Genomic DNA, 26,306 nt, shown 5'->3' on the forward strand with positions numbered 1-26,306 from the left:
AATTTCCTTCTATTTTTAGTAGAGATGGGTTCTCACTCTTGCTCAGGCTGGTTTCGAACTCCTGACCTTGAGCGATCCGCCCGCCTCAGCCTCTCAGAGTGCTAGGATTATAGGCGTGAGCCACCGCACCGGCCCTGGATTTTTAATGCATGGTCAACCAGATATACAGATAGTTAATAATACTGCTTAATTGCTGTAGTCAGATTGAGTAACACATAATTTATATCAATTCTGAAACTGAGAACATAAGAATGACAAACCATATGATAAAAATGCTAGTTGCTAGTCAGTAAAAGTACAGACTACACATCGACTAGCAAGCCATTCTTATAAAATGTGTATGATATACTTTTCTTGACAGCTGTTTTCAAAGTGTACCTTTCTATGTCATTATGGTTTCTTTAGTAAATTTACATGTAAAGTTTTTTTTTTTACTGTTTCTTGCTGAAAAGAAATCAAAGAAAATACCAACAAATTAAAAGACATTCTACACTTGTGGATTGGAAGATTTAATATTGTTAAAATAGCTGTACTACCAAAATCTATCTACAGATTCATGCAATCTGTATCACAAACCCAATGGTATTTTTTTCAGAAATAGAAAAATTATCCTAAAATTCCTATGGAATCTCAAGGAACCTTGAATAGCCAAAACAATCTTGAGAAAGGACAGAACTGTAGCCCTCACACTTACCTGATTTTAAAACTTACAACAAAATAACAGTATTAAGGAATTATACTTAGTTACTGGCATAAAGATAGATATATAGACCAATGGTGTAAAATAGAGAGCTCAGAAATAAATCTTTGTGTGCATGGCCAAATGATTTTCCACAAGGGTACCAAGACCACACAATGGGAAGGACAATCTCTTCAACAAATGGTGTTGGAAAAACGGTATCCACATGCAAAAGAAATGAAATGGGACCTTTATGTTATACCATAAAATTAACTAAAAATAGCTTAAAGACCTAAATGTAAGACCTAAAACTGTTAAACTACTAGAAGAAAACATCAGGGAAATCTTTAAGACCTCGGATTTGATAATGATTTCTTGGATATGATACCAAAATCACAGACAACTAAATCAAAAATAGACTACATCAGACTTAAGAACTTCTATACTTTAAAGGAACCAAGCAACAGTGAAAAGGCAACCTGATAAGATCATAATATCTAGAATATATAAGGAACTTCTATATCTCAACAACAAAAAATATAAATAACCTTATTTTAAAATGGGCAAAGGAATTGAATAGATATTTCTCTGAAGAAGATATACAACCAGTAAGCACATGAAAACATAGTATTACCAATTATTAGGGAAATACAAATTGAAACCACAATGAAATATCATCTGACACCTGCCAGGATGACCACCAAAAACCTCCAGAAAATAACAAGTGTTAATGAGGATGGGGATAAGTTGGAACCCCTGTGCACTATTGATAAGAATGTAAAATGGTACAGCCATTATGGAAAACCATTTGGAGGTTCCTCAAAAAATTAAAAATAGAATTACCATATAATCCAATGATCTCACTTCTGGGTATGTACCTAAAAGAATTTAAAGCAGGATCTTAGAGATATTTGCACACCCATGTTCATTGCAGCATTATCCAAAAGATGGAGGCAACTCAAATGTCCATCGACAGATAAATGGCTAAAGAAAGTGTTGTTTATACATACCATGGAATATTATGCAGCCTTAAAAAACATGCTACAATATGGATGAACCTCAAGGGTATTATGTTAAGTGAAATAAGCCAGACACAAAAGGACAAATACTGTGTGACAAATACTCATTTGAAGTATCTACAGTAAATCAGAGTCATAGAAACAGAAAGTAGAAAAGTAGTTACCAAGGTCTGGGAGGAGGGGAGAATTAGGGGTTAGTGGATATAGAATTTCAGTGTTGCAAGTTGAAAAAATTCTAGAGATCTGTTGCATAATAGTCTAAATATATTTAACATTACTGAACAGTACACTTAAAAAATGATTAAGATGGTAAATTTGTTGGTTTTTTTTTAACCACAATTTTTATAAAGCAATGTTTCATTGCCTAATTTTATATTCAGTTTCAGTTTTACTAATTATCTACTGTGTGTCAGTCACTTTTCTTTATTATTCTTCCCAGTGACCCAGTAAATTAGGAACTCTGTTCCCCATTTTAGAAATTAGAAAATGGAGACTGAAAGGTTTAAAAACTTATTTCTGTTATATTTTACATATGGTGTAACACAAATGTGGTTACCTAACTGAATGAATTGCCTAATACTTGGGTGTAGATAATGTATCAAAAGTAAAACAACTGACTGCACTCTAGCCCAGGTGAGAGAGTGAGACCCTTGGCCCCCCCCTCAAAAAAAAGAGGTGGGTCCCTAGGAAGCAAGGCAATGGAGTTGAGACTAGAATAATGAATATTGGAGAATAAATTTAGCAAGTTTGCTAAGTGGAGCATCACTTTTTTGGGCAGGTCTAGTTTTGGAACCATAGTATGAATTAGACCTGTCAGATTTGTTGAAAATGCAAATAGTACAATTAAATGTAATACTCATTAAGGGAAAAGAAATACAATTTGAAAGTTTTTATGAAGACATTTACTGCCTAATCTATGAATTGAAAGCATCTTTTAAAAATTTGCTTCCCTTCATATTCCTAGGTGGTAGTGAATATGTGGGTAGAAAAATGAGAGCATTTCAAATAATGCTAATGAAGTTGAATGATTGCAATCTACCATATTGTGAGGAAAAGTTGTTAGCTTTGAAAGATGGGGACAGAATTAAAATATTACCATGACTGGCATTTGATTTGAAAACTGCAAAGATAAGCTTGGGTTCCTATTTATGAAAACCATTCTCACAACCCAGTGAAATATCTTTTAAAAAGTTCTATAGTTACCATGGATACTTGTTAGCTTTGATAGAATATCCATATTCAATGATCTGAGGTGAAGAAGCCAAAAAGCCCTCCAACTGAAGTGAAAAGTAGCTTCATCTCTAAATTTGTACTAGTTTGGAGATGGAAAGGATAAATAGCCTAAAGGTTAGATTTTGAGTTAATTGTCACTGCTTGAAAAGCAAAATATTTAGGATGCACATTACCTGAATTTCATCCTAGTGTTTCCTTTTGATGTGTAACTTTTTCTTTTAACTAATAAAGGGAATTTCTTAGGTTTGACACAGGAATTTAGATGGTGAGACCTTTCTGAAAGTTGATGAAACCTAGGCAGTATATTCAATTTCTGAAAGCCATAGAGACACAGACAATATTGAAGGCATTGGTCCCCATGGTAACATATTTGCATTTGGCCCAGAAGTGGCTGGTTTCTGCTTAGTTTCTTTTAATTGCTATATATTGACGTGGTTTTCACAACTATTTATAAAATGTCAGATAAATGAGCATGTGTACAAGGGGGAGTGTACAACGTATCTTTAGGCTTGATTAGATACTTCAGATGACAAAGAGCTCTGCACGAAGAGTTACTGAGGTATTTTTGGCATTTCCGAATGTGTCTGTCACATAGTGGAAGCAAAAAAGCAGAAAGCCTTTCAAATGATTTAAATATTTTCTTCAATTCTTTTTTGAAACAGGTGACAAAAGAGCTAAAACAGTATGACAACAAAATTATAGAATGCAAATTTGAGAACAACAGCTGGGTCTTCATGAGACAGAGAACTGACAAAAGTTTTCCTAATGCCTACAACACTGCCATGGGTGAGTATGACAACCTACCAGTGCTTAGTATGTTAAAAAAGAAGTGAAGGTGTTAGAACCAAAATGTGCTTTGTTGTTTTGCTTGACAGGTCATAGAGTCATTTGGACCTCATTCTTGTTTGATGGGAAAGATGTGTCAGGTCTATATCCTGTTTGGCTCCAGTGAGCTTGTAGGTTCTCCTCTCTAGACTGGTGGGCTTGTGCCCATGCATCCAAAAGAGAAATTTAAAGGGCAGGATACTGGGCTGTATACAAGTTGAATTTATTGAACAACAACAACAAAAGCCATGATAATTTCAGATCTATTTATATTAAAACTATAAAAACCATTGTTTGCCAGATGGTAAAAGACAAAATTAGCAGGGGAAAATGTAATTTCCAGCTCCTAAAATAACTTTACAAACAATGGAGAACAAAGTAAATGAAAACCATTTAAAAAAACAAAATCTGCTATGCAATCCTTCAGAGTATTTTTTGGGTACAATATGAATGCTTTGGGAATTCAGAATAGTAAGTTTCTTTCATGGGGAACAACATAAATTAATTGAAGTATAAAAGGTATACTACTATACTAGTAGCAGTTGTTGCTCTGGATTGCATTTTTAGTAGAGTTGAAAAAAGATAAAAACCAAGATTAAAGGTTAATAGAATTGTGTACTTTTAAAGTGTTCAGTCAGTGATGATGATGACTATATCTGATAAGCTTATAAGAAAATCTAGAAATTGCCAGTTTAGGTTTTGCAGTTTAAAAGTTACTCTTGTGCATTTAGGGGTTTTGTTGGAACTGTCTGTGTTCAGACAAGATTAATTTCAAAAGTAGGAATGATTAAGCCAGTGTCTATTCTTCCAAAACCATAGGTAAATGAAATTAAAAGGACTGGTACTAAATTTTGACCACTTAAAAAAAAGATAAAGTAATATGATCCGCCAGCTTCAATGAAACCTCCCTATTCATTAGGAATGGTGGCTGGTGCTATGATATATGTTTCACAGAGTGAACTTCTTTCTGAGAGATTGAAGAATTATAGGGCACATTTTCTGTAGAAGTTTTAATTGAATATGGACTGTAATGCAATGCACTGTGCTACATTAAAATCTCACAAAGACTATTTTGGAGGGATAGGAAACCATAGTGAACTCAAATACTTAAGCTTATAACTCAAATACCTTAAAAGTTTTAGTTTAAAATTAATACTCCAATAAAGGATAGCCAATAGGTAAGCACTTATTTTGGTTGTGGGTGAGGAAGGAGATTAGTATACTCTGAAGCATGTCACTCAAATTGGTAAAATGTAAGTATTTAGCATGTTGGGATGAAAACCTTTTCCAGAAGCCTGTGGCAAGTCAGCTGCCTTAATTAACCTTCACGTGAGACACATCTCCCTTTGTCCACAGCTGTGTGCAATAGCATCTCAAACCCTGTCACCAAGGAGATGCTGTTTGAGTTCATCGACAGATGTGCTGCAGCTTCTCAAGGACAGAAGCGAAAGCATCATCTGGACCCTGACACGGAGCTCATGCCACCACCACCTCCCAAAAGACCGCGTCCTTCAACCTAAGACCTGCCTCTCACTTCAGAGTTAAGAGGAAAAATGAACGAGAAAAAATGCTGTTGCCTGATTTTTGTAGCCAGAGAAATTCAAAAGTGAGTGTGACTTGATGTTGATACACATTTGAATTTTTTTAAGAAAAGAAAGGTATTGTAGCCAGCCTGTAAATACTGATGCGTTTGTTTCCTCAGTGCTGCAATACATCATGGACTTAAACATTTTATTTATATCTGATAAACTCAGCCTTACCTTGTGGAATCTGAAGATTGAAATATCCAAAGGTTTAAACAAGATTGAAATCAATGAAAAAGAGGCCTTGTTTATATATGGATAACTTTCGCATTTAATTTATAAAATTAGCAATCTGGAACTGTGAGCACATAAAACACTGTATTTTTTAGAAGTTGTGTTTCAACTATGGCAGTTTTTCCTTTTAAAAAGTTTAGGCAATGGCATTAAACATTCTTGCTATCATTTATCATGGATTTCCAACATTTCTGAGATTCCTGTATTCAAAAACAAATGACAAGTTTGTTAAGGATTGTAATATATTAAACAACTTGGTCTGGTTTATATCATTTTAAGGAGGATTTTTTTTTTTTTTTGAAAATGTAAAAGTAATAAAGTAAAGCTCCATTTTTGTGAATTGCATCGTTCCTAAAGGACATACTTTGAGTATTTTCATCTGTTTCTGTTGTTTAAACTATGTTATCAGATGTTCAATGTGTCCATACTGGCAGAGGTTTTGAGTTACTTCATGGAACTTGGACATACACCACCAGGTTTTTTATGTGTTGTTTTCCTGGGAGACTTTTCTTTTTTTCAAATGCCAAGGCTACTTCTGCTTTACCTCAGTGGTATCAGCACATTGTAAATTATATTAAAAGACACAACTCACTGTGATCTATGGGAATGATATCAAATACAAACAATGTTGTGTTAGTTCCCTGAAACAAAACGGCAAAGGAAATGCCAGCTGACTCCTTTGATTAGAAGGTAATGTCAATGGAATAGAATGCTGTCACTAGAAAATGCTCTCCCACTGCTAGATAAATGCAGAGGCAAAGCATAGACATTTGTAGGAACTAAACATCAAGAAAATCAAGACATTTATTTTCAAAGCCAGAATTCTATCTCTGTTCTATTCTGGGGATGTTGTTTCTGTTAGACATCTGAATTTTAAAATGTTTATTGATAGATAATGGATTTGAAGGGCAGCTAATTGGTCATCTGCCATTTCTGAGAAACTATGTCTGATTGGTTTGTGAAGGAACTCTCAGAATTAGCTGATTAGAGTCTAATGTATTTATTTTTAGGTATTTGAAATAAATTTTCATGATCTGAATTTTATATATGTAGATGCATATATATGTAAGTTTATGCAACAGTATATATTCTTCTACTGATACAGTCAGACATGAAAATCCAAATGAGTTACCTGGTAGACTGAATATCTGACGGGATTTCTATATGACACAGCACAGATTAACCAAAAATGTATTTATATTCACCTGAGTTTTAAATGTTTTTAGACAAAGTTTTCTCCTACAGTGCTTTTCTATATAAAATACCAGAGTCATGCTTGGGCTTTTTTCTTTGTTGTTCCCAAGTTATATAATGGATAGTGAATTTATCCAAAATGCCATTTTAATGTTTTTTCCTAGAGTACTTTTGTCGTTTGGGCACTAAAGGGATTAAAACACCTGACTGCCACAATGACTATTGAAAGAGGGAAAATTCTCAAGGCTCCATAGTGTCTTTTACAAAATGGATCTTTAAAAAAATGCCTATGCAACTCCAAATAGTCTGATGCCTGTTTGTCCAGGACTAGTGACTCTTCACACGGTATGTTGCTTTCCTCCGAGCCTGGGTAAAGGCAGAGCCCTTTTGCAGATACAAAAACAAGCTTTGCCAGTGATTTTTAATGGAGTTAAAGTGTTTATGGTAATTGTAACCTTTTAAAAGAGTTATGTGAAAAGAGCATCTCATTTTTAATATGCCCAGATATTTTCTCTTTGTCATTGTGCATTTTAGCAGGACTTAATTTTCTTAATTTATCCTTTCCTTTCAATTATAGTGAAGTATACTAGTTGGCCTTATAAGTAGATCCTGTTTAGCCCCTGAACACATGACCATCTGGAGTATCATAAAAAGTCATTTAGAAGGCTGGGGGAGAAATACAGAGGCAGGATTTTGGATATCAGGAAGGAAATACTTCTCTTTTCAGCTCACTTCACAATAGCTATTTTCCGAGGCTGAAGTTTTTTAGATAAGAATAAGAAAACTTTGATTTTTTCAGTATCACATGTAAAAGCTTTTGCTTTTTGTTAGGAAAAGGTGTAGATGACTCTACTTGCCTGGATGGTTACATTTGCTTTCCGTGAAATGCTCAGAAAATGTCAGGACATTCCTTCTTTAATTGTGTGTTAGTGCATATTGTAATAAAACTGCTGATTTAAAATAACAGAAGAGTATCTACTTTGTTTCACTGGTGATGCTTTTGTGTCTCTTCTATTGCTGGCATCAGGTCCTGTTTCTGGCAGCCACACCCAGCATAATCCATTGCTTTTGTTACACTCCAGAGATTAAAGACTTGTAAATCCTCTATTTTTCTTTCTGAGAAACTGAGAAATTTGATTGACATGGGGGGGGTGTAGTTTGAGGCTTTTAATATTTGAAGTGTAGAGAAATAGGGGAAGGCACATATTTTTAATATTTCTGCTCATCTATCTCAGCAGCCTACTGTATGAGTAGATATTCTGCTACGTTATTTTTAATGCATTTAAATTTTTAATAATACTCAGCAATAAATATTCTGAAACAGTGAAGTAATGAACTACCAGGTCCAGGCTTAGACTCCCGTTGGCTCTGTATTCTCTCCCTTCCCCATCTTACCTGTCTGTAAAAAGGTAAGATTGGACAAGATGATCAAAAAGAACCTTTCCAGGCCTAACCATGAGTCTTGTGTAGAAGCCAGTACTTTGTAAATCTCCCATATTCACAATAATAGCAGTATTACCATTACTGAATATTCACCAAGCATCAAGACTGTCATAAACACAACTGCTCTATCCTAATGGGTACTGTTACTTACCTCGCTTTTTAGATAAGGAATGTGAGACTAAGTTGTGAGCTGAGACCCAAACATAGGTCTTTCTGCTCTAGCACCTAAATTTTTGCACAACAGTCTCCTGCAGGCTTCAGTACATTCCCTGCGTGGAGGACTGCTTCCATGCCAGGGGCCCCAAACTATTTAAGTCATTTCTTTGGTGCTAACAGGGCAGTAGACTTCAAGCACCTTTCTCCAATATCAGGAGGTCAAGTTGGGATCAAGGAAGTAAATACATTTTTAGGACCTATGTAAACTAGTTATTCAACAATATTTAAATGTGAATGACTCAGCAGCCATGAAGGGAAGTCTCATGTCCTCATTAAGATAGTAAATTCCTAAGACAAGGTGATTAAATTACCCACTGGGCCAACATTTAACTGATAATTTCATAGTTAGCTGTTAACCCTGACACTTTAGCAGGTCATGGTCAGCCTTGGTTAATGCAGAGTGCCCCTCCCCTCACCTGACGGGTAACAGTGACCACTGTGCATAATAAGCTAGTGGTAGAAGGGACTCAAAGCAGGGGCCACCCAGTCTTCTAGATTTCACATTTCAAAAAACCAGTGTATGGATCTGGAGTTGCCAACTATTTTGCCATGTAAGGGCATTAAAAAATTTGTTTTACTATTGTTTAATAAAATTAAGGAACTCTTAACACCCAAACAGGAAGTGGGATATATTTTGGAAAAATTGGCCTTTATGTAGAATACATTTTGATTTATGAAAGATTCACTACATTGTCCTTCACTTCTGTATTTCATTCCAAACTGGTGAAAATGTTTTCAGGGACTGGTGTTGGGATCATTGCTTAGGTGAGATTCCATTCAGGGGTTTGTAGGTAGGGAGGGGAGCATGGAAACCCTCAAAAAAGCAGCAGCTCTTGGTTTCATAGGTAAAGGTCATTTTCATAACCATAGTTGACTGTAGTAAATTACTTCACAATGGTTGATTATAGGGGTTGATTATATTATGCCCTTATGATATAAGGTATAGTATAGGTGAAAAATGCAATTACCCAAATGTTTAAAAATACTCAAATAGAATGAAACCCTCAGCTGTTTGAGGTGCAGAAATAAGCTTAGCCAAATACAGCACAGAAAATCAGAATGTGGCTTTGACAACAAATCAGGGCAACAGAAAGTCACTAGTTTCTACATCTTTGAACTTGGTATGCAGTCTACTTTTCCTTTAAATTACTGCCACCAGAGTGATCTTTTAAAACTTCAAACCTGCTCCTGTTATTTTCCCCAACCCCTGCTCCACCCATTAAGAGCTCCTTTGTGTTCTGGCCTTAGACTGTCTGTCCAGGTTGGATTTTGTACCTGCTCTGTGATACAGTGGTGTGACTCCTTGTTTTTCCCAGAATGGCATCCTCTCTAAGCCCAGGAACCTTTGCACATGGTGCTGCTGCTGCTTCTGCCAGAAAGCCCCAACCTCCCTTAATCTCAGGATCAAGGAAGCCACCCTCCCCCAGACAGCCTCCTAAACCTCACACTGTGTTACAGTAGTCTTCCTTGGTCTCTCTTCAAGACAAAGGGCTCTAGATGTGGCAGAGGGACTATGTCATCTCTGTGACCCATATCACAGAGCTCGATGGTAGTAAGAACTCAGTAGTAATTAGGGCAAGAGGTTCAAATGCCCTTTTGTGTTGTTGTCCTCCTCAGTTTAGCCACTGAACATAATTCCCTGTCACCCTAGCCATCTCACCATAGCATAATAGAAGCACTGATAACATCTCTTGTTTCTTAAGAATTTCTTCAGAGAAGAATTTCTTCTCTGATGCATCTTGTGTTTAATCCTGATTAGAAGTGTCTTGTCTGTTCTTGCCTTTTGCACTGAAAATGAGTGCTTCTGAGGGAAACTTCTCAGCAGGAAGGATCTTAAGAAAGTGCCCTGGTCTTCTTGCTCTGATACGCTTCGAGGGAAGTGTGAGGGAAGTAGTGTTTTCAATCAAGTCTTATTTTTTAGTGCAGTTTCACTGAACTTACCATTTCTTAAGCTAGAAGGCGCCTTCTCCCTGCCTACCTGTTCTCACCTAATTTCTAATGTTCTCAAAGACAAAACTTTTTAGTAACTGCTGAGGTTTTTCAGTTAGTTTTAAAAATAAATTCAAGTCCACGATTCCTTAGTATGAATTGTTACTTCTAGCCTTGTCTTTTCGAGTGGGAAAGGCAAGTGAAAGATATTATTCTTGTTGCTCCTACCGAATACTATCTTTCAGGATCTAAAGGAATAAGAAACTTTACAGTTTCTGTAGAAGTTCTGCTTCCCTTCTGAAAGCTGTCAGGGGAATACTGTGTAGTTTTTTCCTATAGTATAAACACAGTGTGCTTTGATACACATTGAAGAAGAGTCTGCAGAGACCCCAATTGAACAACACCACAACCAGAGCTCTCCTATTAAACAAAATTCTTGAAAATGTTGTATGTAGATAGAAACGGAACGCCTAGAGACATCACCTGCAATTGGTGTGGTGCAGGAGGTGGGAGGTGTTTGTTCCCTTTGCCGGATGGGTGAGGTGAATGGGGCAGGGTACACAGAGGGGTTTGTCCAGAGTTGTGTGAAGGAGAATGGTGGGAAATAGAGCTGTAATCATTGCATCTTAAAACCAACCAACCAACCGCCCTCGGCCCCTTGGTCTCCCTCTAGCTGCTGACCCATTTCTTTGTTCCTGTTTCCTGCAAAATTCCTCGAATGAGTTGATTGCACTCATTCAGCCCCCATCCTTCCCTACTAGTCTCTCTTGAACCCACTGCCACAGGCTGTCATTTCCACGGAGACCGTTCTTGTCACTACCACCAGTGCCCTCAACAGGGGCAAATCCACACTCCCTGTTGATCTGTCAGCAGTATTTGACATAGTTTCTCACTTCTTTTTTTTTTTTTTTTTACTTCTTTTAACAGAAAATTTCAAACATATACAAAATTAAAGAATATAATAAAATCAACTCCTATTTACACAGACAAAGCAATTATCAATCTGTGACAATTTCTGTTTGTTTACACACTGACCAGTCCATGCACATACCCACATGATAGATTCCAAACAAGTCATAGATTACTGCCTCCTCAGTGAGCCCTTTTTGCATTTGGCTTCCGGGCTACCACAGTCTCTTGGTTTTCTTTCCTCCTACCTATGGGCTGTTCTGTTTCAGTCTCCCTTGCTGAGCCCTCTTCACATTTCCAACTTCTACTAAATGACCCAGCCTCAGTCCACTGGCCTCTCTCTCCACTCTAAGTGGCCTCTCCTGATCTCTGAACACGAATACCTTCTAGACGCGAACACTTTCCAAATTCATTTCTAGCCCAGATCTGTCTCTTGAATTCTAGACTCAAATATCCAACTGACAACTTGACATCTTCACTTGGATGTCTAATAGTCACCTCAAACTTAACGCACCAAAAACTGAACTTCCCTCCTCCGATAGACTTCCATCCCACAGTCTTCCTATAAAGCTTAGTTAATGGCAGTTGCGTTTTTTCAGTTGCTTCTGAGTCATCCTTGACTCTTTTCTTCCTCTCACACTTCACATCCAATGCATCAGCAAATGTTGTTGGCATCACCTTCAAAACAGAACCAGAATTTGACAGTTGCTCAACTTTTCCAGCAACTCTCATCTCATCGCCTTGCCTAGACTGTTGCAATAGCCTCCCAACTGGTACCGCAGTTTCTACTCTCATCTCCCCACCCTCATCTATTCTCCAACATAGCTGTCAGTATAATGTTTTTAAAAACATGTCATTCTGCTACTCAGAACCTTCCAACGCCTTTCACCTCATGCAGAATACAATCCTAAGTGCAAACCACAGTCTACATGGCCCTGTGTGACCTGGCCCCGGCCACCTCTCTGACCTCATCTCCTGTCTTCCTCCTCGTTCACTCTGCTCCTCCACACTGGCTCCTTTGCTGTTTCTCCAGCTTGCCAAGCAAGTTCCGGAACCACTTTAAGGACTTAGAAGTCTTCCTGACCATCCTATCAAAAATGCCACTCCCAGCACCATCTACCCTCTTACCCTGCTTTATTTTTCTATAAGCACTTATGATCTGACACATGTGCTTGTTTGTTTGCCTCATCATCTGACTCTCCTCTCTAGAATGTGAGTTCCATGTGACCTGGGGATTTGGTTTCATTCATGGCTGTATTTCCAGTACCTAGGCCAGTATGACACAAAGTATGGAGTTAAACAGATATTTCTAAAATCTATGAAAGAAGTAGGGCTACACAAATAGACTGGGGACAGATTATGAAGGCCTCTGAATGTCTGGCTAAGAAGTTAGGCTAAATTTGATCACTAATAAGGTGCTATTGAAAACTTTTAAAGGAGTTTGCCTTGTGAGAGTAATCTGGTAATAATCTATCTATGGTGGCAGAAGGAAGAAAAATAAGGTGATAGGCCAGTTGGGAGGCTATTGTTATTAACAATAATCCAGAGGAGAGGTGGGAAGAAACCTAGTACAGGGTGGCATCTCTAGCAGTGGAAGAGATGAATGTGGCAGGCATGCAGGAGGGAGAATTATGAAGATTCAACAGTCAGTTGAGAATCCAAGACTACCCTCAGGGATTTGAGCCTTGGTGGGAAATGGTAGCTGTCTTCATGCAAACAGGGGAGAGAGAAGGAAGAGCTGATTGGGGCTGGGAGGAGTAAGGGGCTTTGGAGCCCTATGAACTGGAGGCCCTGACAGGAATGTTGGATAGAACTCTTCAAAGGGAAGACAAAATTTAGAACTGGAGGTTGGGCAGTCACACTGCTGGCATGATTTTACATTTGTCCACACAACAGTGGTGGTAAAAGCAGTGAGTAGCAGGCATGAAGTAAAAAGGGCCAGGAACCCCCACATTTGTGGGTGGAAGAGAAAAATAGCAAAGAAAGTAAAGCTTCAAGAAGTAAGATCAAGAAAGTAAGGGGAAAAGTGAAAGTCAAGAAGTAAGAAGAGGCTCAAGAAGGTGCTGGCCCACAGACCGAAAGAGAAATGGTTCTTGATAGAAGAGGCAGAAAATAGTTCTCATTGCTCCAGAAAAGTTCTGGAGAGCCATGGGCTGAAAAAAGGGTCTTGATGTTGGTTTCTGGGTGCCCTGCAGAAGCATGATGTGGATGGATGGGGTCAAGAAAAAAAAAACAAGTGAAGATAGAAGGAAATAGAGGTGATAGATTTGGGGTTTAATCTGTGCCAACAGATGAATTAATATTCCCACAGATAGTGAGTACACAGGGTGCATTCACTTTGTGATGACAGGAGCTGTCTAGAGCTTCCCAACTGCTGTTTCAAGACACTCTGCTGTGTGGCCAGGAGGTTATAGATGTTAAGCCTTTCAGCCCATGGGGGTGGCCAGGTGATGCCTGGACCACTGCTTCCAGCCAAAGGACACCTCTGGGCTCCTGAGGGGGAGCACCCCAGGGGTCCCTGCAGGCCAAAGCACAATGACAAATATCAAATACACAAGGCGCACTCCCCCTTGGAGGCTGTGTGTGGCCAGCTGCAGAGCATGACACTGTCCATCCTGGACAAGGGGCCCATGGAACTGCTGGGCACATGGCCCAGGGTGTAGCTGACCAGAAAGGGGCATCTAGGAGGCTGGGGAGGGTACTTGTGGGCGAGACTAAGTCTTTGCCTTCACATGTGACATCCCATTTTGGTGGCATTTATTTTAAATATTGGGAGGCTGGTTTAACAATGCTCGTCCATTTTGCACATCGGGGCCTCATCATTATTTGGGAAGAATTGATAATATAATCTCATTGGATTAAAAATCCATTTGCATTATCACAAGAGATATCAATGAGAAATCATAAGAAATTTGTGTATAGAAATGAGAAAAAGTTGATACTTGAAATATAATTTAAGCTATTGACACTTTTGAAAGGTTGCAGAAAATAGTTTAAATGTTTTATTCCCAGCGTGAGCAAAGTTTCTCATTGAGAGTGACTACTAAGAATTTAAAGAGACTGTCATTAAAAAGTTTTGATCAGGATTTGAGGAGAGCCATTGGAAGCATTAAATCTGATATTAAAAAAGGCATGTTCATGGAAGCAACCTCAAGTTTCTCATGTAACATTTTAGAAGGATTTTATTTTAATGTTCATACAAAGCCATATCTTCCCTAGGACTTCGTAGTTTACTTTTTCTTATCACAATTATACAATATAAAGAAAATGTAGTGGACTTTTCCCTCTCAGCACTGATAGAGACCCTGATTGTTTAGTTTACCCAGGGTGTCATTCAAATATCATCGCTTTCTATGTTTGCCATGTTGTGAAAAGGACCAGGAAGCATTGATTTTCCTGATGGCTCAGTATTGGAGAGTGGCAAGGTGAGATCAGAAGATGGTTGAGAAGGTGAGATACTGTACCCTGCGCTGGGTAAGAAATCAAGTCAAGCCAGAAGGGGATGACAGCCTGGGTGAGTGGGAAAGAGGAGGGGGCCGATCCTGAGACCAGAGTGTGGAGCCGGCTCCAGAGGGCTGAGAGAGCAGGAGCTGAGGATGGCAGGGCACTTGTCTCAGTCCATTTTCTGTTGCTTATAGAAGAATACCTGAAACTTGGTAATTTGTAAGGAAAAGGAATTTATTGCTTACAGTTATGGAAAGTGAGAAGTCCAAGGTCGAGGGGCCACATTGGGTGAGAGCCTTCTTGCTGATGGGGACTCTCTGAAGAGTCCCGAGGCGGAGCAGGTTATCACATGGGGAGGGGTAGAGTGTGCTAACATGCTGGCCCACGTCTCTCTTCCTCTTCTTATAAAGACACCATTTCCCTTCCCATGATATCCCATTAATCCATGAATGGATCAATCCACTCATGACAGCAGAGCCCTCATGATTTAATCACCTCCTAAAGGCCTCACTTCTTAATACTGCCACATTGGGAATTAAGTTTCAACATAAGTTTTGGAGGGGACATATATTTAACCCTATGGTCTAAATAAACCAAATAGCAGAATCAATCCTCATCCCTCTTAGGCTTGTCTTTCCTTTGCTGCCTCACTCTGGGTATCAGGACTGTTCTGTTATAAATACTAGAAAAACAAACTCACCTACTGTAGGTAACCGAATAGTACAGAAGGCAGTGTGGCTTCAGGCATGGCTTGATCCAGGAGCTCTCCGTCTTTCAATGCTTTGTGTTATTGGCTTTCTTCTCAAGCTTCATATGCTGTTCATGGGGCAGGAGAAAAGTAACAAGAAGCAGGAGGCTGGATAGGTGAGGGAAGTTTGGGGAGGAGGGATCTACTTCTTTTACCTTGATCACCTTCTGGGATCTTCCCAGTGAGAAAAGCATGAGACTGATTTTGAGCTGGAAATAGCCTTTGGGAGCATCCGGTCCCGTTTTACAGGTGAGCAGAGTGAGACCCAGAAATGGTAGGTGACTTTAACAGGGTCACACAGTTGGTTCTCCAACTTTCTGATTTTTAGCTCGTTGGCATTATTCCCTGTGGAAATAGAGATGAGGGGGAAAAAAAATCCCTCCAACTAGGCAGACAGTTTGACCTTTGAGAAATCCTATATATAGTCCCGAAGTGACTACTCTACCCTGTTCTCATCCCGGAGTTTGAGCAACCCGGGGCACTCACATGCCAGTGGGGACACTGGTAACACACTCACACCTCCAGGGCTCACAAGTTTACCCAAGGTGAAGTGACGACCACAGGAAACACTGATGTGTGCTCGGAGTTATGTAACCCACAAAGCACACATCTACTTAGAAAAGTTTGATTTTGATTGCCAAAGAAGGCAAAACATCTTAAAATGAAGTTGAGCTATCTTTAGGTAGGATGCAAAACCGCCCATGGGTATATCACATCAGAAACGATGTGTGATTTCTTCCAGTCCCTCAACTCAAAAAAGACGAACAGATTTAACTGATGTGTTCTAAAAATAAATAAATAAATAAAATCTGCTTTGAGCTTGAAACCAAGTTTAGAAGTTTCTGGGGTTTTTTGGTGGAGGAATGGTGAGGTGAAGGATGGTGGAAAAAAATTTTTTGAGTGTAAAAACAAAGTTATGACAGTACTACTGTTTTAGCTGTGAACAGTTCTAGTGGGAATAACAAGATAACTAAAGGTCACAGAAACAAGGTCGGCTTGGAAAAAATTTATGAATGGTGGGTATACATTTAAACCATCACACATATGCCTGAGGATACTCCTTCTTCAGAGTTGAAAACCATGATGAAAATCATAACACTCCTTTAAACCTGTAGTTTCAATGACAAAACAAAGCCAGAGGTGACCCAATGCATAGGACCGAGATTTGGAGGCCTGGCATCTGCCTTCCAGGGTAACCACAGATGGATGCAAACCTGGTTGGCCGGGCACTGAGTCCCAGTGCCTCAGGTGGAGGAGAGGTCCCTGCGGTCTGATCGCGCAGTCCTCCATGCACTCTGGTGGCCGGAGATGGCATTGAGTCTCTTCTTTGGAACACATCTGACCTTTCACTTATTATATAACAGAATTTTCTGCAGAGAAGCAAGATGTCCTTTGCAGGTCATCTAGTATAAAAATAGGCAACTTATTACATTCATTTTGCTGTGTTAGTCCCTCTCTAACCCTATTCTTTGGAGTGCAACTCTATTCTCTTAGTTCTCTTTTGTCTTTTTCAGCAAAGAGATTTAATGTGTTACTGTGGTGCAGAAAATCAATGCTTCGAAATCAATGGTAATTTTTCAGGCTGTTTAAAATTACTCACATGGCTGCTGATAGAAAAAGACAGTTTTGTTGCAGAGGAAATCTTCAAGTTTGAAACATCACCACTGGTGTATCTGTGTGGCTTTTCTTCATAGAACCTGAAAATTTATCTCACTACGGTAAATGATTCAATCCAGGCAGCATTTGTTCAAACCTGCTGTGTCCTGGAGGCTCTTGTGTGTGTAAAGCCAGACATGGCCCTCGGAGGCTTACAAGTGGGAACGTATGCCAGGGCCAGGGGTGGGCAGTGGGTTTGGACAGAGCGGAATATATATTGCACGGATGAGTAATAACCGATACAAGGCAGGAGAAGAGCAGGCTATGAAGGCTGTAAATTCCAGTGGAGGTTTGGAAGAGGCTGAGATGGTCTCTGGTGGGCTTTAGGAAGGGCCCTAAGCCTGGGCCGGCGCTGCAGAGAGCTGTGTGGGGAGCGCAGCGCGTCCCGCCTGTGACCGACCCTCACAGCAGCAGCAGCAGTTCGCCCCTGTGCAGGGCCACGGACTGGGGCACAGAGAGTCTAAGTGTCTTGTCCAAGGTCACATGCCCAGGCAAAGGTGGAGCTTGACCCCATTTCTTTCTCCACATGGCCATATGGTGGCATTTGGCGTGGGTCTTCAGGGTAGGAAGCAGTCTGATCTGGCTAGTGGACAGAGAAACACTTCCCGGGGACTCACGACTGCATGAGCAAAGGTGTGAGCCCAGAGACACTGAATTCTACAAGTTCAGGGCTGGGCTTGGCACCTTGGCAGACCTTAAAAAAATAGAAGACACTGTTCTCCTAGAACTTACCCCAAGGATGAGAAGATGCCCAGTGTGAAAACCCTGAAAAATGATTTGCAGCAACTTGTAAGCAGAAAGAGTGTTGACTCTTGTCTCTCAACAATGCAAGTGTTCCCTGCCCTGAGAGGCCTGCGTTCTTTTTAAGGTAACCCCTTGTCCCAAATACCAATGCTAATCAGGTAAGTAGACCCCGTCCTGTCTGTTCTCACCAGGGAGCCTCAGGCCTGGACAGCTGTCAGATGGGGACATCCTCCTCGGACCCCTCTTTTCCACCCCTATCCTAGTCCATCATCACACCCGCCAGTAAGGGGGCGTCCGTTCCCAGGGGCCTGCCAGTCCGTACTGTGCCTGTGTGACAATTAGAAAAAACTGCCTCCTCTGGGCAAATGGGGCACCAAGGTTGCAGGGCTTGCTAAGCCAAGAGTGAGCTGGCTGTGAGCAGGGCACAAACTATTACTCTGTCCCTGGAGAACTATTTTCCCAAAACCCAGCATGTGTATTGTCCCAGCTAAAAATTTGGATTGGATGGTGATTCCTAAAACCTCTAGCTCCAGTGACCACTCTTGACAGTGCATTTAGGGACTGGGGAGGGAAAGGTGGCAATCAAATGTGTGGAAAACGAGCCCAACTGCTAGAGCTGCATTTCAGCCGCAAGGTAGCGTGTGCTTCAGCTGCACAGAACAGCCCAGCTAGTCGGCAGTGAATCACACCAGGGTGAGAGAACCTGTGCAAAATTTGTGACTGATATCGTCACTAAACACACCCTAGGCAAATGCTGCTCAGATAAATGATCAGAAGCAGACAAGATGCTCAACAAAATATCAGTGACAAACTCCAGCTCAATCTCCTGCAGAGATTGGGATTGTAGTTGACACACATTCTGGAGAAAACCAGTTCCTTCCAACCTTCTCCCTCTGAGATAACCTTTGTCCTTCACACCACAGGTGCATTTTGCTCTATTAGCAGAGATATCCCTAAGAAGTTGTACATAACCTGAATCTTGGTAAAACTTATCATTTATGATGCGTTCAGGAAGAATGCAATAATTTGCCCACCATGGTGAAGAATCTTCTCTTTGGAGAGACTTTTTTGTCCACTCCTTAACTAAGACCCTAATCTGGAGGCTATAAGTGAGCTCCAAAAGTCTCTGCTTTCAGAGGGACATTATAGGCAATTTTTTTCTGGAACAAGGGTTCAAAACTTCTGTCTAATTAAGACTCAAGAGGTTCTACAATCCAAAATGTTTCTAAACCCAGAAGCAATTTTTTGGACAAGTTTGGAGTTAGAGTGTTGGTGCACAGCTGTTCCGCAAGTGGAGAACTGTTCCTTACGTGGACTACAGCCAGGAAATAAGTTTTGGTCAGGAGACTCCCTTATTTTTCGCAACTAGCAAGTTACCAAACTTTTTTGGGTGCATTTATAAAGACACTAGAGAAGGAATGCCAGACACAAAGCTGACCTTGTCTGCTGTTTTCAAATGCAATGACGAGCCTACATTCACGACGTAGGGTTGCGCCTCTCAGAGCCTGTGCTTCGGTCAGGACAGAGTTATGTACAGCACTGCTGCTTTGGGTGCCTCGGAGCCAGCTTGCATTGCCTCCCGGCTTTCCTAGAAAGGCACAGTCCAGGGTCAGGCTATGCTGATGAGTCTGTTCCAGGCTCTGGCTGTGCAGCCCACTTTGGCTCTTTCTCTGAGGTTGAGTCACAAGATCCAGGCCCCTTTCTCCCCGCTTTTTGCTTCTTCCATGCAAAGCATAGCGTATTCAGCAATGCTAAAGGTTTCTCCTGTTGTCACCATCTTTGCTGGAAGTTGCCATTGAGTGCTGGTGAGCTGCTGGAGTTTGGCATGGCACCAGATCCTAGAAGACAATTAACTGAGCAAAAATGCTGAGGCTGATACTGTTATGAAATCGCAGGTGGGGAACGGGGAAAGTAGATGGTTTATTTATAGGCAGCCAAGGGGCTTTTGGGGGAGAGCCGGCTTGCTTTGCCACTGGAACTTCAGAACTACTGTTTCTCTGCCCTCTGGGCCAAGTGCTTGGTCATGAGCTTTGCCCAACAAATTCACTCTCCCAGGGGTCGGGAGCATGAAGCAGGGAGTCAAGGCTCCAGGACCTTCCAAGGACTGCTGGACTCCGTCCCTAGCCCCTCTGAATGAAAAGCTGAGGCTCCTACATTTTCCTGTATTCTTAGGGGTGAGCCATGGGCCTGGGACTGGCCTCTAACACCCAACTCTGAAGGCTGGTTTAATTCAGCGAATGGTGGTCCGACAGCGCATCACTCTCCCATGCACCTCACATTTTTTCAATGCTGTTTCTTCCCTTCTGTTCTAGAAGAGGGGAGATGTGGACTATCATGCCAGCCATGTCTGCAGAGTGACCTGTAATTGAGCCATTAGTCCTCTCCACCCCAGCTTCCTCACAAAGAAAACACAGCCCAGGAAACTACAGCTAATGTTTCAATTATCCACAGACTCAAGAGAGCAAATTTGACTAAGCCAACCAGGCTCCACTGGTGTTTTTTAAACAACCCCACGACATAAAGCATTTCCCTTGCCAACACACGTGGTACGCTGTTTTATTTTTGATGATTTTGGAGATTTAAAAATGTCAGAGAGATTCTGGCTGTAAATGTCCCCACAGTGATTTTGTCATTTTGCAGAGAAAAGCAAGCAAGCTTCGCCACCACCCCTTTCACAACCGTCCAAGCTGCGGCCCCAGCCCCTCCTCTCACAACCCTCTCCTACCACACCCCCATCCTATTCATATTCTGATCTTCGACACACTTGAAAAGATGTTATTTCAAATGTTCCTACCAAAGAGAAAATCTTCCTCCTGTTTTTAGAGTCTGCCATCAAAGGACTTAATCTGCATCTGGGGCCAAGGGCTGCAGATGTGGGCGACTCAAGCGAGAGAATCGCGCACCATGTGGCGGAGCTGGAGGGGCCTTGGCTTCACGGGCGCCCTCTGCTTGCATGGCAGAGGCCCCCCAGGCTGCTCCCCAGGGGAGTTGGTTGGTACAAGGCGCCACAGCACAGAGACGGGCAGGTCCCAGACCTCCTGAGTCCCAGGGCAGGCGTCCTCCCTGGAGTGCTGTGTGTTTCCCGGGGCGGCAGTAAAACTAGGCACAAGGCACCCAGGCCTTCCTGATGCAGAATTCATGGTCCGTGGATCAAGGTTAAGACAAAGGTTACCCTTGCCCGCAGTGGGTAGGAGTTGGTTTGCCAAGTAAATTACATAACAAGAATTGATGGAGAACTTTTAAAAACAATCTGAGAAGACTCAGTCATTCTTTGACAAGTATTTGTTGCTGTACGCTCTACAGTCTGTCGGTGGATGAGGGTAGCAGCTCATATTCAGCTCTTAAGGAGCGAAGCAGGCGAATCCACAGGCAGCTGCCGTCCAGTGCTTCAGCGCCACATGGGGCGAGTGCGCTGCCAGGCGAGTGGCGGGCCGGTGCTTATGTCGCCCGGCGCCCTAGTGGAAGCCGTGTGGAAACTGAGACCTGCAAGATGGAAAGTGAAGAGGGGGTTTGGAAAAACCACACTGGCTGCAACATGAGAAGTGGATGGAACGCCAAGAAAGGAGGAGGAGGGGCCGTGGGGAGGCCATCATCGGTCTCTGGAAGAGGCGGTGTGACTTAGGGAAGTGATACCGGTGGGGCAGCAGCAGCGGCCTTGGAAATGGGTGGGATGGGGGAAGAGGGAGAGAGGGAGCAGAGCTGGTGAGGAGGCGCCGGTTTCTGAGTGGGGTGACTGCAGGGGCGCTGGTGTTCTCACGGATGTCCGGACTCTTCTGGAGAGGGAGGAGGAAGAGGGAGGACAGATAGTGGCAAAGCGGATTTCTTAGAAGGGGCTGCAAGTGTAGGGAGGGAACAGAACTTGAGTTCAGTTTTAGATTCGTTCTAGGTGCTTCTGGAACATAGAAGAGGTCCAGCAGGCAATTGGGTGCCTGGGAGGGGAGGGCGACAGGGAATGTGGGCTGGGGGTGAGGTCTGGGGGTCCTCAGGTGGTTGGAGACCTGAGTGAGGACTACAGGCCTTCCTAAGCCCTTTAGCAACATCCTTAGCAACCAAGAATTTGGTGCTAATTACAGATAACAGCAGACCTCATTTGCATATTAACAACTAAATGTACTAATTACAAATTAGTTTTATCTATTCATTAAAACAAGCCCGGGAGGCCTTTTTTACTTGGAAAGGCTCTGGTAGCATTTAGTTAAATGACTGTGCGTGCACCTGGAAGTAATGGCAGGTGCACTTCTTGCAAGCCATTGTAGAAATCAGAATGACAAAAGAGAGGCTTTAGTGGATTCCAAACCAAAGGGATTCGGTTTTGCACCTTCAGAAAGCCAAGCAAGGCATGTGAGTAATTTCTAGTGTCATTAAAAGGAAAGTCCAAAATTATTCTAATTGTTTTAAGTTTTATATTCCTCCTTCTACCTGAGGAATCAGGGTCACCAACTGTTCCCTAAAGGGCCTCTGCAGGTAAAGGGGCTTTCTAGACTGAGAGCAGAAGGCTTGCTATGCTGAAGGCATGGACACAGGTTCGGGGCTTCATTGGAGAGGCTGGGAATGAATCAGCAATAGTCACATGGAAAAATGAAGCAACTGATAATACTAACTCCAAGAAAACAAAAGGGTGAACCAAATTGAAAATGAAACTTGTTCTAGTAAACGAGGGGGCTCGGCTGTCCTGCAGATACAGGCTAACCACTGATCTAGCTGACAGCAGTGGCATAACTAACTCATTGACGAAATGAGAGGTGGGCAACTGTATATCTGGGGGCGATGGCATGGTCTTCTGCAACAAATCTAAAAACGAAAAGAAACACCCTAAGTGTGCCGTCTCCAAATCTGGAGGCGAATCCAGAAGAAATGTGGTCTTCAAGGAAGGAGCACTGGGAGGGAGGCAGATGGGGAAGAACACAGGTTTTCTGTTATATGCCTTGTAGTCATGTTTGACTTTTTAACCTACGCACATGTGCTACTTTGATAAAAAAAAAAAACAAAAAACGAAAAATCCAGCCTCTGAAGACACGTAAGACCCGTTTGTTTGGCTTCAGTCACGAGGGATGTTGTCTCTTAATTTATGCTTAGGTTTAACAGAGTATGGACAGCTGTGGAGAAATATGATTGGGCAAAAAGGATGTGAGCTAATGCTAAAAGACTGAGTGAAGAAACCCTTTAAGGCCTGTCTTTCTAGAGCCTTCCCGGCCTCTCTGAGCTTGCATTCTTCTTCCTGGGTGCAGGGCAGGACCCTCACTGGGATGGGGGTCTTATGACCTACACGCAAACAAAGTAGGTCAGTTAATTTTTTATGGCCAGTTTTTACACAGAATATTTTTAGGTTTTATGGCTGGCTTTCAAGAAAAGGGGTTCTAGCTTTTATGATCTACCTTGGGGCAGAGGGATTCTAGTTTCTCTGGCTGGCCTCTGGGGAGAATGGGACTGAGGGACAGGAGGGCAGGAGAAGGTCAGAGAAAAACTTTTGCTTCAGAGGCTGCTTCTGGGACCCCCCATTCTGGGGTGTCGTTTTCTGAGCCCCAACAAGAGCAAATTGTTCTTTTTGTCTTCCTCCCTTCCCTCCTTCCAGTTCTCACTTACCATCAAGGCCCCGTCCTTACCAACCCCAGCCTCAGCCTCTGCCTCCCCTTCCCCTGCAGGAAAGAGACAAAATCCAGGTCTGACGGAGGGAGGAGAGGCAGGCAAGCCTCGGAAAGGACAGAGCCTGTGGTATTGGGCTCTGTCCTTTCTCAAGCCCAGACATCAATCGATACGGTTTGGATGTCTGTCCCCCCCAAATCTCATGTTGAAATTTGGTCCCCAGTGTTGGAGGCGGGGCCTGGCGGGAAGTGTTTGGGTCACAGGGACAGATCCCTCATGAATGGCCTGCTGCCTTCCTCACGATAATTCATAATCCGTGAGTTCTCGCTGTATTAGTTACGAGAGAGCTGGTTGTTTAAAGCAGCCTGGCACCACCTTCTCCCGCTCTTGCCCCTGCTCTCGCCATGTGACGCGTCTGCTTCCCCCGCCTTGTGCCTTGATTAGAAGCTCCCTGAAGTCCTCACCAGAAGCAGATGCTGGCGTGATGCTTCTTGGGCCTGCAGAACCATGAGCCAAATAATAAACCTCTTTTCTTGATAAATTACCCAGCCTCAGGTATTTCTTTTATAGCAGCGCAAAACAGACTAACACACCAGCCTACACTGTAGAGGGGAGGGTGGAAGTCCTGGCCCTTGTCCCCAGGTGCTGCGCTGTCTCAATGAGCAGTCCCCGCAAGCTCCCTGGGCCACAGGCGCTCGGTCCTTCCAGAAAGCACAGTCCTTACGTCTCACCCATCCGGCCTCTCCTGCTCCAGGAGCGTGGGATTTTGCTTCGGGGGTGAAGTCCAGAGATGCTCTGTCCTCCCCTCTCTCCTGGCCTCAGCTCTCCTGCTGCTCTATGGAAAACTTTGTTTTCCTCTCTGCCTGGCTGAACGGACCAAGCAAGAACATGATGTATTTCTTGCAGCCCAGGTCTTTCTGACCTTGAAGAATCTGAGCTTTTAACTTTGGTATCATGCTGTTACAAACAGGTGGGCAAAGGAAGGGAGATGGAAAGAAGAGAAAAGAGATGATAAATTAAAAAAAAAAAAGGGGGGGTTAAGGGAAGCTCAGCACATTTTGGAGAATGAAGTTGTAAGTAAAAGCCAGCTCCCAGCGGAGGGTGGGCCTCAACCTCCCTCTCCTAAACCCACGACCTGCAGCCTGGACTCTTCAAGGGGGCTGGGGGGCCACTTTTTCTTCCTCGGTACCAAAGTTAAACCAGCTGTAAACAAGCAAATGCTTTAAATAATGCTCCGAAGGTGCCTCTTTAATCTGCATCTCATCTAGACTTTCCAGGGCCCCTGTAGGAGCAGGCAGATCTTATCAGTGTCTACATTTTTGACAAGCAATAAGCTCACACTTTTCTAGGCTGATGGCTCTGGGTGCCTTCTGCAGCTAGTTAGTAATTTCAGATGTTGTGGGAGGGAGTTCTCAGTGGAAGAATTATACTTTCAATCCAAAATTAAAGCTCAATTTGGTCTAATTGTCCTTGATTTTATCAGTTGCATAAAATGGCTGATTCCATATGCAAAAATAAATAAATAGTTGTGCAGCTTCGAAATCCCTTCTTCTTGGGGACAGATCCCATCAAGTTCTTGCTGTCTCTCAGGCTATTTTCATCCGCCAAACAGTGTTGATCTTTCTCTATCCTTTTCTATTTTCTCTCCCTTCTCTGCACTTCCCCCAGCCCTTACCAAAAAAAGAAAAGCATAGTGTCTCTGTGTGTGTGTCTATCTCCTCTGTCTGTGTCTTGTATAATTTTAGAATGGAAGTTCCTTAAGAGCAAGAATAGTTCCTTCATGAGATGATGACACCCAGAAATCTGGAAATGCCTACTTAAATGGTAAATTAGAATAAAGAAAATAATAAAAGTGGCTGTTTATTTCTCTAGCAACAGTTTTGTTGCAAAATCCAGCAATGGAGACCATATTTGGGGCCAGGAATGAAGAGATTAAGAGACTGTCCCGGGCCTCTGGTGGGAGACTGCCTTCCGAGGACAACCAGAGATCACCCTTGGGCAGCAAGGATGGGAGAAGGTGCCCAACCTTAAGCTGCCAGAATCCTGAGTTCTAGCTTGCCTCGGCTCCAGTTACCTGTGTGATTTGGGGCAAGTACCTTCACCTATCTGCAACTCAAGTTCCCAGTCAGGAAAGTGAGGGGCTTTGAGATGATCTGAGGGACATCCCAGTGGTAGATGGAGCAGCCCCTGGGAAGGAGGAAGGTCGGCAGCGACCACCCAGAGGAGACGATAGAGGCCCAACTGCAGCAGGGGTGGAGGGACCAGAGGAACTGGGGCCGAGTCAGCAGCACCTGTGGCCTGTGGGCGTGGGGGGAGGGGACAGGAGTCTGCAGAAACTCTCTGTTCTGCTGTGAGGACCCAAGAGGGTGTGGATGACATGGGTCAGGATGAAGGTGTCGGGAATTTACCATCTGTGCTGGTTTTAAAACATGTCCACAAATTCATTGACATGGTTCCCATCAAGAGGTGAAGTTGAGTTTTCTTCTTGGACATGGGTGGACTTGCTTTAGCGAGTAGCTTCTGATGAACACAGTGCAAAAGAAGTAACGCTGTGTGCCGTCCTAAAGACCAGGTTATCAAAGACAGTGCGGCTGCCACATGGCTCCTTCCTGGGACTCTCACCCTTGGAACCCAGCCACCGTGCTGTGAGGACGCCACAGCCACATGGGAAGGCCATAGGTGGACGCCCCAGCTGAGATCCCGGTGGACAGCCAGACGTGCCAGGGAGAAAGGCTGCCAGATGTCACCGGCTACAGCCACTGTCTGACCACAGCCTTCTGAGAGACTGAGCAAGAGCCCTAGCTGAGCCTCTGAGCCAACAGTCAGAACCATGGGGAATGACAGCAGTACGTGACTGCCACTGTGCC

The 26,306-nt window shown here is 42.6% G+C and overlaps 1 protein-coding gene across 1 annotated transcript in view; it reads left to right on the top strand.

The window, feature by feature from the left end:
- Positions 1 to 11,276, top strand: part of RNGTT (RNA guanylyltransferase and 5'-phosphatase) — a 269,902-nt gene extending 258,626 nt beyond the window's left edge. The window contains exons 15-16 of the mRNA XM_012750902.3: positions 3,594 to 3,717; positions 5,113 to 11,276. Coding sequence (XP_012606356.1) covers positions 3,594 to 3,717; positions 5,113 to 5,276 — 288 coding nt within the window. The 3' untranslated portion in view covers positions 5,277 to 11,276. The remainder of the gene's footprint in view (positions 1 to 3,593; positions 3,718 to 5,112) is intronic.
- Positions 11,277 to 26,306: the final 15,030 nt, after the last annotated feature.

Source organism: Microcebus murinus, chromosome 5 (genome assembly GCF_040939455.1).
Source record: "Microcebus murinus isolate Inina chromosome 5, M.murinus_Inina_mat1.0, whole genome shotgun sequence".
NCBI lineage: Eukaryota > Metazoa > Chordata > Mammalia > Primates > Cheirogaleidae > Microcebus > Microcebus murinus.